Here is a 16,664-nt window from a genome sequence, read left to right on the forward strand (position 1 = left end):
ATGGTGCTATGCAATTATAGAAATGTGTTTTGCACTTCTGGCTAAGGTGTCATTTTCAAGCCCCAGAGCTGTCATTAATGATACAAATACAGTGTAGAAAGCTGAATTTAAATGGAACATGCAATGCTTTCAAAGGGTAATACCCGTAATTAAGTCCAATGACTGGATTGAAAAACAGGTCAGATAGAGGGCAGTTTAATGGACAAGCGTAATGTTTACGTGAATGTCAGTTATTTTAACGTAATTCAGGGAATGAATTCAGAGTTGAGTCAATGTCCTTGTGCATGACGCACAGAGTCTGCTTGGCCTATAATGTCTCTTTATTATAAAGTCAAAGTTGTTGTCCAGACATTTCTGGTGCAAGACATGAACAAATGCATGCATGAGTATACTGTACATTCCTGTACAATTCAATGATTATTCAAGCATTCTCATGGAGCAAGAGGTGTTGATCAAATCAAGATCCTTCTGAGTTTCCCACGGATTCCAGTCTAACTCCATTCTCTCTCACTCTCACTCTTTTCTAGGAGCACCATTGTCTGAGGATTAAGATTTTAGGAGACTGCTACTACTGTGTGTCCGGTCTTCCTGAACCTCGACAGGACCACGCTCATTGCTGTGTAGAGATGGGCCTCAGCATGATTAAGACAATCAGGTAAAAAAAAAAAAAGCCCACTTTTAGGCCTTGCTACACTTGTTGCCGTGCAACCTATAGGATTTTTCAGTTGAATGTGTGGCAATTATTGTGTTCTAGCACGCTGGGTTGATGTTTCTAGTTGTCTCGAAGCTGTTTGAATCTGTAACATAATGGTTCCTGATACACCGTAGGCTTGTGTGCTATAAAAAACCCTTGATAATACTGTAATAATCTGAAGCAATTATCAGCAGACAAAAAATAATCACTAAAAACAGAGGTCCTCCCAAGAAGAAATATTAGATACTGAATGCTAAAATAATAACAAAGATTATAAGCAATAGAATGGCAAAAGATTTACCAGACGTGATATGTATCAATAAAACAGGGTTTCAGTTTAATACAATATGCAAAAAATAGATATAGTTTTATCAATAATGTCTGTTAATGCTGAAAATGCGTTCCACCATCTTGAATGGGCTTTTCTATTCAAAACAATGGAAGCTTTCAACTTTCCAGCTGAAATAAAAAAAATGTCATAAAAATCTTTTTTAAATGTGCTAAAGCAAAAATATGCACAAATAATACATTATCTGATGAAATTGCTTTAGAAAGGACACAAGACACTGGCAATTGAACAGTTTGCAGAAAGACAGGACCCAAATGTAACAGGTATTGGGTAAACATGCATATAAACTAAATTCATTTTCAGATAATCTCCTGATACACCTGACCAGTATTGAAAACTCAATGACCACTTTGCTAAAAAAAAAGAAATCTGAATACTCTAAAATCTCAGGATATAAATTAATGTGGACCCTCCCCCCCAAAATAATGGCAGTGGGAAAAAGAAAAATAATAATCTACAGCCATCCTTTAAGTGGACCACAAAAAATATGAAATACTTAACAATGCTTAATAAGTAGCCCAAGTTCATAGCTAGGATTTTACCCTGATCATGAAAATGTGTCTGGGACGGCAACAACATGGTGAATTCGTGTAGTGTATGCCCATGACAAATATTGTTAACGTTACAAGCCTGATACTTACGATAGCAAAGATAACTTGTGTCTGTGCGGATTATTTGTAGCCAACAAGCTAGCTAAACACCTAGCTACCGTTAGCTAGTTAGGAATATAGTTAAGCTAGCTAAACTCAGCAAAAAAATAAATGTCCTCTCACTGTCAACTGCGTTTATTTTCAGCAAACTTAACATGTGTAAATATTTGTAGGAACATAACAAGATTCAACAACTGAGGTATAAACTGAACAAGTTCCACAGACCTGTCTAACAGAAATGGAATAATGTGTCCCTGAACAAAAGAGGGTTCAAAATCAAAAGTAACAGTCAGTATCTGGTGTGGCCACCAGCTGCATTAAATACTGCAGTGCATCTCCTCCTCATGGACTGCACCAGTTCTTGCTGTGAGATGTTACTCAACTCTTCCACCAAGGCACCTGCAAGTTCCCGGACATTTCTGGGGGGGGAATGGCCCTAGCCTTCAACCCCCCGATCCAACAGGTCCCTGATGTGCTCAATGGGATTTAGATCCGGGCTCTTTGCTGGCCATGGCAGAACACTGACATTCCTGTCTTGCAGGAAATCACACACAGAACGAGCAGTATGGCTGGTGGCATTGTCATGCTGGAGGGTCATGTCAGGATAAGTCTGCAGGAAGGGTACCACATGAGGGAGGAGGATGTGTTCCCTCAACCCCTGCACAGAGTTGAGATTGCCTGCAATGACAACAAGCTCAGTCTGATGATGCTGTGACACACCGCCCCAGACCATGACGGACCCTCCACCTTCAAATCAATCCCGCTCCAGAGTACAGGCCTTGATGTAACACTCATTCCTTCGACGATAAACACAAATCCGACCATCACCCCTGGTGAGACAAAACCGCGACTCATCATTGAAGAGCACTTTTTGCCAGTCCTGTCTGGTCGCTGTCTGGTCGTTTGTGCCCACTGTTTGTGCCCACAGGCGATGTTGTTGCTGGTGATGTCTGGTAAGGACCTGCCTTACAACAGGCCTACAAGCCTTCAGTCCAGCCTCTCTCTGCCTATTGCGGACAGTCTGAGCACTGATGGAGGGATTGTTCCTGGTGTAAAATCGGCCAGTTGTTGTTGCCCATCCTTTACCTGTCCTGTGCAGGTGTTGTTACACATGGTTTGCCATTGCGAGGACGATCAGCTGTCCGTCCTGTAGCGCTGTCTTAGGCGTCTTACAGTACGGACATTGCATCTTATTGCCCTGGCCACATCTGCAGTCCTCATGCCTAAGACACGTTCACGCAGATGAGCAGGGACCCTGGGAATCTTTCTTTTGCTGTTTTTCAGAGTCAGTAGAAAGACCTCTTTAGTGTCCTAAGTTTTCATAACTGTGAACTTAATTGCCTACCGTCTGTAAGCTGTTATTGTTTAATCGATCGTTCCACAGGTGCATGTTGATTAATTGTTTTTGGTTCATTGAACTTTCATGGGAAACAGTGTTTAAACCCTTTACAATGAAGATCTGTGGAGTAATTTGCATTTTTATGAATTACAGGGTCCTGAAAAAGGGACGTTTCTTTTTTTGCTAAGTTTATGTACGTGAAGGTAGAGTTTTTAGTTTGACTACGCATAGATCATTACAGAGAGTAGCAGCAGTGTAAAAGGGGGGAGGGAGGGTAGCCATTTGATTAGATGATCAGTAGTCTTATGGCTTGGGGGTAGAAGCTGTTTAGAAGTCTCTTGGACTTGGCACTCTGGTACCGCTTGCCATGCAGCAGCAGAGAGAACTGGCTATGACTAGGGTGGCTGGAGTCTTTGACCAATTTTAGGGCCTTCCTCTGACATCACCTGGTATAGAGGTCCTGGATGGTAGCAAGCTTGGCCCCAGTGATGTACTGAGCCGTACGCATTACCCTCTGTAGTGCCTTGCGGTTATGCAACCCGTCAGGACGCTCTCGATGGTGCAGCTGTAGAACCTATGCCAAATCTATTCAGTCTCCTGAGGGGGAATAGGTTTTGTCATGCCCTCTTCACGACTGTCTTGGTGTGCTTGGATCATGTTAGTTTGTTGGTGATGTGGACACCAAGGAGCTTGAAGCTCTCAAGCTACTCCACTACAGCCCCGTCGATGAGAATGGGGGCGTGCTCGGTCCTCCTTTTCCTGTAGTCCACAATCTTCTCCTTTGTCTTGATCACGTTGAGGGGAGGTTGTTGTCCTGGCATCACACGGCCAGGTCTCTGACCTCCTCCCTATAGTCTGTCTCGTCGTTGTCGGTAATCAGGCCTACCTCTGTTGTGTCATTTGCAAAATTAATGATGGTGTTGGATTTGTGCCTGGCCATACAGTCATGAGTGAACAGGGAGTACAGTAGGGGACTGAGCACGCACCCCTGAGGGGCCCCTTTGTTGAAGATCAGCGTGGCGGATGTGTTGTTACCTACTGTTACCACCTAGGGGCGGCCCGTCAGGAAGTCCAGGATCCAGTTGCAGAGGGAGGTGTTTAGTCCCAGGATCCTTACCTTAATGATGAGCTTTGAGGGCACTACGGTGTTGAACGCTGAGCTGTAGTCAATGCAATGAATAGCATTATCATATAGATGTTCCTTTTGTCCAGGTGGGAAAGTGCAGTGTGGAGTGCAATGGATATTGCATCATCTGTGAATCTGTTTGGGAGGTATGCAAATTGGAGTGGGTTTAGGGTTTCTGTGATAATGGTTTTGGTGTGAGCCATGACCAGCCTTTCAAAGCACTTCATGGCTACAGACATGAGTGCTACGGGTCGGTAGTCATTTAGGCAGGTTACCATAGATTTATTGGGCAAAGGGACTATGGTGGTCTGCTTGAAACATGTTGGTATTACTGACTCCGTCAGGGACAGGTTGAAAATGTCAGTGAAGACACTTGCCAGTTAGTCAGCGCATGCTCGGAGTACACGTCCTGGTAATCCGTTGACCTGTTTAAAGGTCTTACTCACATAGGCTGCGGAGAGCGTGAGCATACAGTCTACCCGGAACAGCTGATGCTCTCATGCATGTTTCAGTGTTACTTGCCTCGAAGTGAGCATAGAAGTAATTTAGCTCGTGCTTCCCTTTGTAGCCTGTAATAGTTTGCAAGCCCTGCCACATCCGACGAGTGTCAGAGCCGGTGTTATACGATTGGATCTCAGTCCTGTATTAACACTTTGCCTGTTTGATGGTTCGTCGGAGGGCATAGCGGGATTTATTATAAGCTTCCGGCTTAGTGTCCCGCTCCTTGGAGTCAGCAACTCAAATTAAATGTATTCATAAAACCCTTCTTACATCAGCTGATGTCAAAAAGTGCTGTACAGAAACCCAGCCAAAAACCGCAAACAGCAAGCGTAGAAGCACCTAGAAAGCCATAACCTAGGAAGAAACCGAGAGAGAAAACTCATCCATTTTATTATCCTGCGATTGTACGTTGGCCAATAGTACCGATGGCAAAGGCAGATTAGCCACTCGTTGCCTGATCCTTACAAGGGACCCCGATCTCCTTCCGCGAAACCTCTGTCTCTTTCACCTGGTAATGACGGGGATGATGGCCTGTTCGGGTGTCTGGAGTAAATCCCTCTTGTCCAATTCATTAAAGAAAAAATCCTAATGGGCTGGACGATTCTCTTCTCATCACTCATCTTGAAAAAAAAGTATACTTCGAAATCAATGAATCTGCCATAATTACCACAAAGATAACATTGAATGATTTTTTATTTAAACGTAAAAATGTGTGTACATCTGTAAGTTGTTGTTTGTATGTTTGTATTTGGAATGAAAAATATATAATACTGAGTCTTACAATGATTGTCACATAGTAGTAAAAGTATTTTCAAAGGCTTTCACAACATTTTTGTTGACTATGCGTATTTAATGGATAATGATGTACAAGGGTAAAGGTATTTTTTTCTGGTAAATAGGCAGTTTGTTTGACCTCTTGTTTGATATTGTCCTGCCAGAGCATATGTGAAAATAGATAGTGTTTGAAACAGAAGAGATGGCGAGAGAGAGGAAAGAAAGAAATGGAGAGGGAGATATGCACAGTATGTGTCCGCATGTATGTGCGAGCTAAGCTACTAGAGTGATGTAGTAGACCATTAGAATGAATCCGCCAACCATCCTTTTAGAGAATGGAGGGCAAACAAGAAGCAGGTCGCTCGCTAAGAGCCTCTTGGCTGATGGCCCCTTTATTGCAGCATCAGTGCCACTGGTGACACTGCATCCCAAATGGCTCCCTATTCCCTACATTGGGCTCTGTCAAAAGTAGTGCACTTATGAGCCCTGGTCAAAAGACATACACTATATAGGGAATAGGGGTGCCATTTGGGACGGAGACCAAGCATTTTCAAACTCTATCAGCAGCCACAGCTACAACAATTTCATCAGTGTCTATGGCAGGGTGAACTTCAAAACCTATTTATTTTATGCACCTGGGCTGAATATCATTGAGTGCCTGTCAGCTCACATTCATCATAGTTATTATAAGGCATGAAATAGGATGAAATGAGACTTGCCAAATTGTAATTGTATGAAAATGGGTTTGGAAATATATTGTTATTTTTCACACTGTGGTGGAAACTGTAAATATTAGTAATGCATTAATTACATGGCGTATGAAATTATAAACAAAGACATTAGAAGGTGAGATAATGCTGCACAAATCGATTATTGTTGACTTTATTCAGTTTTATCACAATATACAACATAAAATGGGACTATTTCCGGTTGAATTTTGGAACACTGAATTAATTATCTTATTTTTCCATTGATAATTTGAAGTAATGTTGTTTCAGTCACAGTGATTGTGCCAAATCAAATGGTTTGCTAAATACGGGAAAAATAAGGTTTAGTTTCTTATATTTACCCACAACACAATTAAAAATATCAGAGATAAATAGTTTTTACTTTATTACCTTATATTTATGATTTCATATTTTCTGTAAAGTGTGTTGTGACTTTGTTAAATGCACTTGAAAGCAATTATGATTATATAGGATAATATTGTCTTTATAGTCTACTGGAAAAGATAACAGTAAAGAAGGTCAACAAATAAATAGATACCATATTGTTTATTTCCTCCCTCTAGATATGTAAGATCACGCACAAAGCATGACATCGACATGCGAATCGGGATCCATTCGGGATCGGTCCTGTGTGGGGTGCTGGGACTGAGAAAGTGGCAGTTTGACGTGTGGTCGTGGGACGTGGACATCGCCAACAAGCTGGAGTCAGGGGGGATCCCTGGGTGAGATGACAACTATGAAAGTATTATATCCAATCTGCATTTCAAATTGAATTTCGACATCTATAAACTTCCATAGACATCTGCTATTCCATGACCACAGATGAGTTTCCCTCTATAATTCCATATGATACAATATACATTATTGTCCATTTACATGGAAATTCAGCATACAAATACACAAACACAACACATATATTACATGCAGTACGGAAAACTGGAAAGTTAGTACACAAGTCACACATTTACATTTTCACGTATTCAAAGTCTCTGTGGCCTATTGTCCGACAACGTATTAGGTTCTATGCATCATAGAATGTGTGTGTGTGTGTGTGTGTGTGGGGGGGGGGGGGGGGGGGGGTCTCAAAGGTCTAATGTCTCAAAGTGGTCTAATGTCAGTATGAGTCCAAAGTATATTTTTTTGCCAAGTTATTCCATGGTAAATACCAGGTAACCTTTTTCTGCGAAAACTCTATACAGTGCATGCCTTTTGGCCGGCCTCGAGGGAATTCCCTGCAGTGTGCGATTATCCCAACCCCTGAGAAAGTCCATCAGCAAATGAGTGTCCTACAGTGGGGATGAAATCCATGTGCCCTTTAGAAATACTTTTACCGTGATTGGTTTACAAACAAAGGGACATTGGATGTGATTGGCTTTTGGTGACATGTTTTTTTTGTGGATGAAATCTACAATTTAAAGGGGAAGTCAAGCCGAGGGTCATATTGTGACATTTTGCTCCTCACCTCAAGGAAATGTGATGCGACTATACTTATCGTTGTTGAATCTAAAGCTTCAGGCAACATCTGCTGTTGGAATTTATGATGACAGTGGGTTATGATCCTTCCTCTGCGCTTAATGTAATTCAATTGCGTAATATGTTTATAATGAGGATTATTCCTCAAAATATTCTATGTATCGTTGCGCTGCGGAGATACAGGACTAAATATAAAATGCAAAAGGGGAAGTGGTTAGATACATGGTTATATGGCTTTAGACTCTTAGGTGAGGGCCTGTAGTTGATCTGTCTATTAGGTTAAACATTGTTTGCTACTACATTCGTCTCAAACCCAGTATTGATGCATGGGTAAAATCAATGGGGAAGCCAAGCCAGGAAAAAAATGGAACGGGTGTTGTAATTATTGCGTTGTTTTATCTATAACCCGTTAGTTCATATGCCACTGTCATATATAATGCAGAAACAACAAGAAGACAACAGACACACAGTGGCAGAATAACATCAATCTTGCATTTGTTTCATCCCAAAACCGGAGTGGAACATCTGTCCGATGAAGTCCACAAAACATATTGCATTTAGATGACCTACAGCATGGTCAAGTTCATGTTTCCGACATTTTCGGATTGCTAAACAACTATTGATTTAGAACCACAGAGATTTACCACAAGTGGCGAAGGAAACAGAATCTGCCTCTGCTATTCCAGCACCATTTAAAGTTCAACATTTTAAAGTCATCAAATCACTTATGCTTAGTCTAATACAGTGACAACTTAAAGATATCAAAAACGATTTTGTCTAATCAACCTAAGCTAAATATCGTTTGTCTGTCCATGACACTCATTTTATGTGTGTGTGTGTGTGTGTTTGTAAGTAGAAAAAAACATGTCAACTCACCCTACTGGTAGAAGAACAGCATGCCATGTTGTCAAAACTGTCATACCGACACATTTTCATAGTTTCCCTTCGAAATTTGACGTATTATGGATGAACATCTGTTTTTTATGCATTCACTCTGTGTGGTTACAGGATTAAAACAGAACCAACTCAAAGGGTTAAATGAAGGTATTCATTCTGAGTGGTTAGGTTAGGGCTATGGTTTGAAGAAGGCTTAAATCAAAATAACTAAAAAAACAATTACCCTCAAGTATTCTCGTGGTTTGACCTACTGAGTAGCGCAGCGGTCTAAGGCACTGCATCACAGTGCTTGAGGCATCACTACAGACCTGGGTTTGATCCAAAGGCAGTGCGACAACCGGCCGTGACCTGGGGACCCGTGAGGTGGTGTACAATTGGCCCAGCATCAGACGAGTTTAGCTGGCCAGGATTTCCTAGTGGAGTGGTATAAGCAGTGCTCTCCAGCTCCGAGCATCACAAGTTAGCTCCCAGTGTTGGGCAATAGTTTTTCTTTTGTGAGCACTGAAGAAGGCATATATTGACGTTCTGGGGACCTTTTCAAACGTCCAATATCGCTGTCTATTCCTAGTGATCAGTCTGGTCATAGTGTACACTCTTTTAGTTTTTGTTGTCCTAGACTAGGCTACCTGACTAAAATAATTGCTTGCCTAACTTCCTTTCATGGGGAACGATGAGACAGCTAGTTAACGTTAGCCTAGGCTACTATGTGAACACCCTATCAAATTAGTGGATTTGGCTATTTCAGTCACACCCATTGCCGACAGGTGTATAAAATCGAGCACACAGCCATGCAATCTCCATATACAAACATTAGCAGTAGAATGGACTAACTGAAGAGCTCAGTGACTTTCAATGTGGCACCGCCATATGATGCCACCTTTCTAACAAGTCAGTTTATCAAATTTATGCCTTGCTAGAGCTGCCCCGGTCAACTGTAAGTGTTGTCATTGTGAAGTGGAAACGTCTAGGAGTAACAATGTCTCAGCCGTGAAGTGGTAGGCCACACAAGCTCATAGAACGGGTCTGCCGGGTGCTGAAGCACGTAGCGCGTAAACTAAACATTGTCTGTCCACAGTTGCAACACTCACTACCGAGTTCCAAACTACCTCTGAAAGCAACGTCAGCACAAAAACTGTTCTTCGGGAGCTTCATGAAATGGGTTCCATTGGCAGAGCAGCCTAACACAAACCTAAGATCACCATGCGCAATGCCAAGCGTCGGGTGGAATGGTGTAGACTCTGGAGCAGTGGAAATGCGTTCTCTTGAGTGATGAATCACTCTTCACCAGTCTGACGTACAAATCTGGGTTTGGTGGATGCCAGGAAAATGCTACCTCCCCCAATGCATAGTGGCAACTGTAAAGTTTGGTGGAGGAGGAATAATGGTCTGAGGCTGTTCATTGTTCTGGCTGTGCCCCTTAGTTCCAGTGAAGGGAAATCGTAACACGACAGCATACAATGACATTATAGACAATTCTGTGCTTCCAACTTTGTGGCATCAGTTTGGGGAATGCCCTTTCCTGTTTCAGCATGACAATGCCCCCATGCACAAAGCGAGATCCATACTGAAATAGTTTGTCGAGATCCGTGTGGCAGAACTTGAGTGGTCTGCACAGAGCCCTGACCCCAACCCCATCGAACACCTTTGGGATGAATTGGAATACCGACTGCGAGCCAGGCCTAATCACCCAACATCAGTGCCCGACCTCACTAATGCTCTTATGGCTGAAAGTCCCCTCAGCAATGTTCCAACATCTAGTGGAAAGCCATCCCAGAAGAGTGGAGGCTGTTATAGCAGCAAAGTGGGAAACAACACCATATTAGTTCCCATGATTTTGGAATGAGATTTACGACGAGCAGTTGTCCACATACTTTTGTTTATGTAGTTTAGCTTCATGTTGAACTTCTACCCTCTCAGGCCCAGGGCACAATGTATGAATTTATGGTTGGGAATTAAGTAAAACCACAAGTACAGATCTCCATCCATGGCTAATTTGGGAAAGGGGCAATTTTAGTTTGCTAGCTAGCCTCCGGAGGACAACGACACAACGAGTTGCAACAATTCAAATTTTTCTGTCAATGAACTTTTTGGGGGGCACCAGGACCATTCACAATTGAGCTCACTCAATTTAGCTCAACACTGATTGGCTATTATTTTATGCTTTTTTTATCAAGGGAGGCCAAACACTCGTGTTGAAGTAACAATGTTAATTGCAATGACAGCTCAAGGCAGGCAAGGGTCGATAATCTAGAGTAGCGGCAAAGGTGCAGGACAGCAGGCAGGCTCAGGGGCAGGCAGAGTGGTCAGGCAACCGGGCTCAAAGTCAGGACAGGCAAGGGTCAAAACCAGGAGAACAAGAAAAAGATAGATTGGGGAAAACAGGTGCTGAGAAAATGCTGGTCAAACTGGCACAGACAGGCAGAAAACACAGGTATGAATACCTAGGGGATAAGTGGGGTAGATGAGCGACACCTGGAGGGGGGTGGAGACAAGCACAAGGACAGGTGAAACAGATCAGGGAGTGACATCTACGATGATACACTTAAATGTGTGCAATTGTTGTGAATGGAATAATTGGAAATTAGTAGTTTTGACTGTATTGTTCAGGAGCTGTTCATTTTACAACCAAATAATGGTAAAATGTGTTTTCCTTGCCTCCAGCAGACAAATCAAACATTCTGGACCTCACTGTTACGTTTATTGTTAACAACCTATGTAATTGAATTGCTCATTAAATGTAACGATAGAGGCAAGTGTGACTTGACAGCATGGTCATCAGTATCACACTATTTTGATGTTCTGTCAACAAAATGTCCCCTACAGTATCTATCCACTAACCCTAACCTTAACCCTAACTGTAACCCTTGTAAGCAATTTCATATCAACAGATGCTCAGTTGATAGTTTGTTGACAATTTGAGCAGCATAGACCATATCAAAGTAAAGTGTACGTACTGGCCATCTAATGAGAACCTCGTCCTCAGACGAATCCACATCTCCAAGGCGTCCCTGGACTGCCTGAATGGTGACTACGAGGTAGAGGAGGGCCATGGCAAGGACCGCAACGAATTCTTGCGCCGCCACAACATCGAGACGTACCTGATCAAGCAGCCCGAAGAGAGCCTGCTCACGCTGCCCGAGGACATCATGAAGGAGGCGACCAGCACCGACCGAAGAGTCAGCAGCGCCACCTTCAACCAGGGCTCCTGGAGTCCCGAGATGCCCTTCGACAACATCGTGGGCAAGCAGAATGTAAGTCCTGATCGTTCCCTAACCGTGTTCATGTAGCTAGCTGTCTATGGGAATTACTGGGTCAATTTATTTGTCTGCCTTTTTTTGTTTTGTGAGAGTGAGCAAGCAGAATGTATGTGGTGGTAGCCATGGTGGTAGGGATGTGACAAATGTAAAATTCCTCTTAATGTTTAAACTGCCATATCTTTTGTTCAAATGTTTTAAAAACAAATATAAATTGACTCAAGTTCACAATTCAGATGTGGTTCTGTGTATGACTGCTAGGGGGCAATGCAGTTCAATTTACCGTGTTCTTGACTACTACCTACTTACCGGTCGTCACTAGTTACCACAGCCACAAAGTCAGCAATCCTGCCTATATTGCTACAATTTATCTACTTACAATGTAATTTTACACCCAACCTTAACCCTAACATTAACCACACTGCTAACCTTATGCCTAACCCTAACATTAAATTAAGACCACTTGTTTTACGATATAGCTATTTTTGACTTTGTGGCTGTGGGAACTTGTGGAAATTGTACCAGACGGAGCTCATTGTACTCTACTCAATGTTCTCAGATGTCAGTACGTACTTCATGTCCCACTTCTCATCAATGTGATGGCTTGATGCAGTAATGAATGACAGCGTGTTCATAGACAACAAATCTGGTTCTAGATATGGGTATTGAAGACAGCATCCTCTACCATTGACAATGGCTGCATATCAACTTCAATCATTTCTGTAATCGGCGCTGTGGTTTTCCCACTCCGTCCTGCCAGCAGCGGGTTGGGTCATTCCTTTCAGCATTGTACCTGTACAGCGTATCTCCTCCAACTAATGTTAATGCATTGTTGCATTAGGTATTTGTTTACTTAAAATGTTTCTCTTTATGATGATAAAGGCTTGTTAGTGCACTTATCACAAAACTACCACTATGATTTAAATTTGTTAAAAGTGAAAGAAAAAAAATTCAGTTAGAGATTGTTAACGTTTAGAAAAAATACCTAATGTTGTTAAAATTTTTAAACGTTTGCACCCCTAGGAGCCATGTATTGTGGTAAGTTTGTAATGTGTCTCATTTGCCTGTATATTTTTGAGAATGGACAACCAGAATGTAGAGTGCCTTCAGAAAGTATTCATACCCCTTGATTTATTCCACATCGTTGTCTTACGGCCTGCATTCAAACTGGATTAAATTTATTATTTTTTTCACCCACCTACACACAATAGCCATAATGACAAAGTTCAAACATAATTTATTGAAAATTAAATGCAGAAATATCTATTTTACATAAGTATTCACACACCTGTTAGAATCACCTTTGGCAACGATTACTGCTGTGAGTTTTTCTGGGTAAGTCTGAAAGAGCATTGCACATCTGAATTGTACAGTATTCTTTAAAAAAAGTATTTAAGCTCTGCCAAATTGCTTGTTGATCATTGCTAGACAACCATTTTTTTAAAGTCTTGTCATAGATTTTCAAGCAGATTTATGTCAAAACTGTACCACAGTTATTGTCCTTATCAAAGGTGAATTCATCTCCCAGTGTCTGGTGGAAAGCAGACTGAACCAGGTTTTCCTCTAGGATTTTGCCTGTTTCTATTTTATGCTGAAAAACTCCTATGCTTAAAAATATGGAGTGTGGAGTTCAGTAATGTGTTGTATTGGATTTGCCCCAAACATAATGTCACGGATCCCCCCCAGTACTGCTGCTTATTCTGCTCACCTGTTTGAGGTTGAAGTCACCGGTCTTCTAGGTTGCACTGAACTGTCATTACGCACACCTGCGTCCAATTACTCACTGATTGTGTTTGTATAAATGTGCCCTTTGTTTCCCCATCTGGCTGTCGATTATTGTTCCCATGTCCGTTGGACATGTGAGTACCTATGCGTTGTCTCAGCCTGTGCTGCGTGTCTTGTCTATTACGGGTCTCGTCCCTTGTCGTCTTCGAGGTTTCCCTCGCTCTTTTGTTTGGGTACGTCCCAGTACTTGTTTTGGGTGTATTAAAAACCCAGATTGTGTATTCTTGTGCCTGTCTCCAAATCCTTCATACCAGCGTGACACATAGCACTTTGTATTCAGTACAAAAAGTTAATTGCTTTGCCACATTTTTTTCAGTATTACTTTGGTTCCTTGTTGCAAACAGGATGCATGTTTTGGAATATTTTTTATTCTGTACATGCTTTCTCCTTTTCACTGTGTCAATTAGGTTATTATTGTGGAGTAACTACAATGTTGTTGATCCATCCTCAGTTTTCTCCTTTCATAGCATTGAAGTGTCCTTCCTGAGTTAGGAAGAACGCCTGTATCTTTGTAGTAACTGGTTGTATTGATACACAATCCAATGTGTAATTCATAACGTCATGTTCAAAGGGATATTCAATGTCTTGTCTGTTTTTTACATTTTCTTTTACCCATCTTCAAATTAGATGCCCGTATTTGCGAGGCATTAGGAAGCCTCTCTAGTCTTTGTGGTTGTATCTGTGTTTGAAATTCACTGCTCGACTGAGGGACCTACAGATATGTGGAGTATAGAGATGAGGTAGTCATTCAAAAATCAAGTTAAACACTATCAGTCCATGCAACTAATAGTCCCTGCAACACCATTAAGTTTGCCGATGACACAATGGTGGTAGGCATGATCACCGACAACGATGAGACAGCCTACTGTGTTGCAAGGACAACAACCTCTCTTTCAACGTGATCAAGACAAAGAAGATGATTGTGGACTACAGGAAAAGGAGGGCCGAGCACTCCCCCATTCTCATCGACGGGGCTGTAGGGGAGCAGGTTGAGAACCTCAAGTTCCTTGGTGTCCACATCATCAACAAGCTATCATGGTCCAAACACACCAATACTGTCGTGAAGAGGGCACGACAACGCCTATTCAACAACGCCTATTCCCACCGAGGAGACTCTACCTGTAGGGTTCTGTATTCATTTTCTTAGTCAACCTTGTGTTCTGTTTCTTTGTGTTCTTGGACGTAGCCATTGATTTCACCTGTGTTAATTACTCACCTGGTCTCATCAGCTCCTTATTTAGTTCAGTTCATTCTGTTTGTGCCTTTGTGAGGTATTGTTCGTTTTGTCTCTACAAAGCCTTTTCCTAGCTCGTTTGTGAGAACCAGTTATAACCTTCAATCCTAGTTTTGATTCACCTGCCTGTTTGCCTACCTGTGTATGACCATTGCCTGCCTGTGATCACGATTCCTGCCTTCTGAGAAGGCGAAATAAACACCTGCCGCGCTCTGCACGTGAATCTACACCTTTTCTCCCTGAGTATTCATTACAGAATACCTCACCCAAAAACCGGAATGGATTCAGCGGTGCCTAACCCAGCAAGAGAAGTGTATGAAGGAAATCTGCCATCTTCTCCACCAGCCTATCCCTAACCCTCCAATTCCCTCCTTCATTCATATCCATGCCTGAAAAATTTGACGTCGGGGATTTCTGATGCTATGCAGCAATTGCATTGAGCACAACCCCATTTACTTCGCCACTGACAAGAACAGGGTGGATTGTGTTGTCTCTACTCGCAGGCAAAGCCCTGGATTGGGCCACCGCCATATGGACTGAAACAGCACAGAACTCGGATCCGAGACCCATTTCCACACCCTCTTCAAAGAGGTATTCCATCACTCTCCCTCTGGTCGTCCTAAAGGAGACCTTCTCATAGAACTTCAACAAGGATGCAATTTAGCTGCCGAGTATGCCCTCAAGTTACGCACAATGTCTGCAGGGAGTCGATGGCGAGAGGCTGCTTTACTTACCGTCTACTGAAGAGGGCTCAACAGAGAACTTCAGGCGGAGCTGGCCTGTAGAGGTGACCTTCAGGCTTTAAATCAATACATTCTTATGTCCATCTCCATCGACCACCTCATCGCCAAAGACCGCCAAAGAACTCTGTAATCCAGGAACCTGAAACCTTCTTTCCATGATTCCGTCATTCCTTCTGAGTCTGCCAGAGGCCATGCAGTTGGGCAATGCTACCCTCCCGTGTATCGAACATCAAAGACGGATCCAAGAAGTGTTCTGCCTATACTGTGGAGGGAAAGATCATCTACTCAGCCATTGCCCTGTTCTCCCCAACGGAGAGATGAGAAGGGTCCCTCCGCTGCCATGCAGGTAGGCGTGTCCTTATTTCTAAACATCTCCCAGAAGCAATTCTCCATCCCAGTATTGATAACCGTGAAGGGGGTTACTAAATACGTAGAGTGATAGATTCGGGAGCAGCATGTAATTTTATCGATCACCAGCTAGTACAAGAGCTTGACATTGATCTAACACCTGTCACCCCTCCCTTAAGGATTAACACCCTGGACGGGCAGCCATTGGGCATGGGCTTCATTACGCACCTGACACAGAGCATCACCCTCCAGATTGGAGTCTTCCACACCAAAAACATTAAACTCATGGAACTCTCATCCCCCAAACAGCCACTCATCCTCAGACACCCCTGGCTATGTCGTCACGACCCTGCCATCTAGTGGCGACATGGTGAACTACTGTCCTGGTCTTCCACCTGCTTGAGGACTCTGCCTCTGCAGTGGCACCCACCATACCATCTGAATATGCCCAGTACTGCAATGTTTTCAGCAAAATCAAGGCCTCCCCTCTGCCACCACATCGCCTAGGGGACTCCCCACCGAAGGGCCGTGTTTACCCCCTATCTATCCTGGAAAATGAGGCAATGAACTACATTGATGAAACACTCAAACGGTTTAATTTGTCCTTGTTCCCAGACTGAGTCCAGCTTCGTTGGAAAAAGGACAGTGGTCTCTGACCATGTATTTATTTTTTACCTTTATTTAACTAGGCAAGTCAGCTAAGAACAAATTCTTATTTTCAATGACGGCCTAGGAACGGTGGGTTAACTGCCTGTTCAGGGGCAGAATG

The 16,664-nt window shown here is 42.7% G+C and overlaps 1 protein-coding gene across 2 annotated transcripts in view; it reads left to right on the top strand.

Annotated features, from left to right (window-relative positions):
• The window catches only part of adcy8 (adenylate cyclase 8 (brain)), a 258,557-nt gene that overhangs the window by 159,658 nt on the left and 82,235 nt on the right, over nucleotides 1-16,664 (top strand). For both annotated transcript variants that reach the window (XM_021612605.3, XM_021612604.3), the window contains exons 5-7: nucleotides 528-655; nucleotides 6,725-6,883; nucleotides 11,515-11,782. In XM_021612605.3, coding sequence (XP_021468280.2) covers nucleotides 528-655; nucleotides 6,725-6,883; nucleotides 11,515-11,782 — 555 coding nt within the window. The remainder of the gene's footprint in view (nucleotides 1-527; nucleotides 656-6,724; nucleotides 6,884-11,514; nucleotides 11,783-16,664) is intronic.

Source organism: Oncorhynchus mykiss, chromosome 8, assembly GCF_057628025.1.
Source record: "Oncorhynchus mykiss isolate SJ-2025 chromosome 8, ASM5762802v1, whole genome shotgun sequence".
In the NCBI taxonomy this organism is placed as follows: Eukaryota; Metazoa; Chordata; class Actinopteri; order Salmoniformes; family Salmonidae; genus Oncorhynchus; species Oncorhynchus mykiss.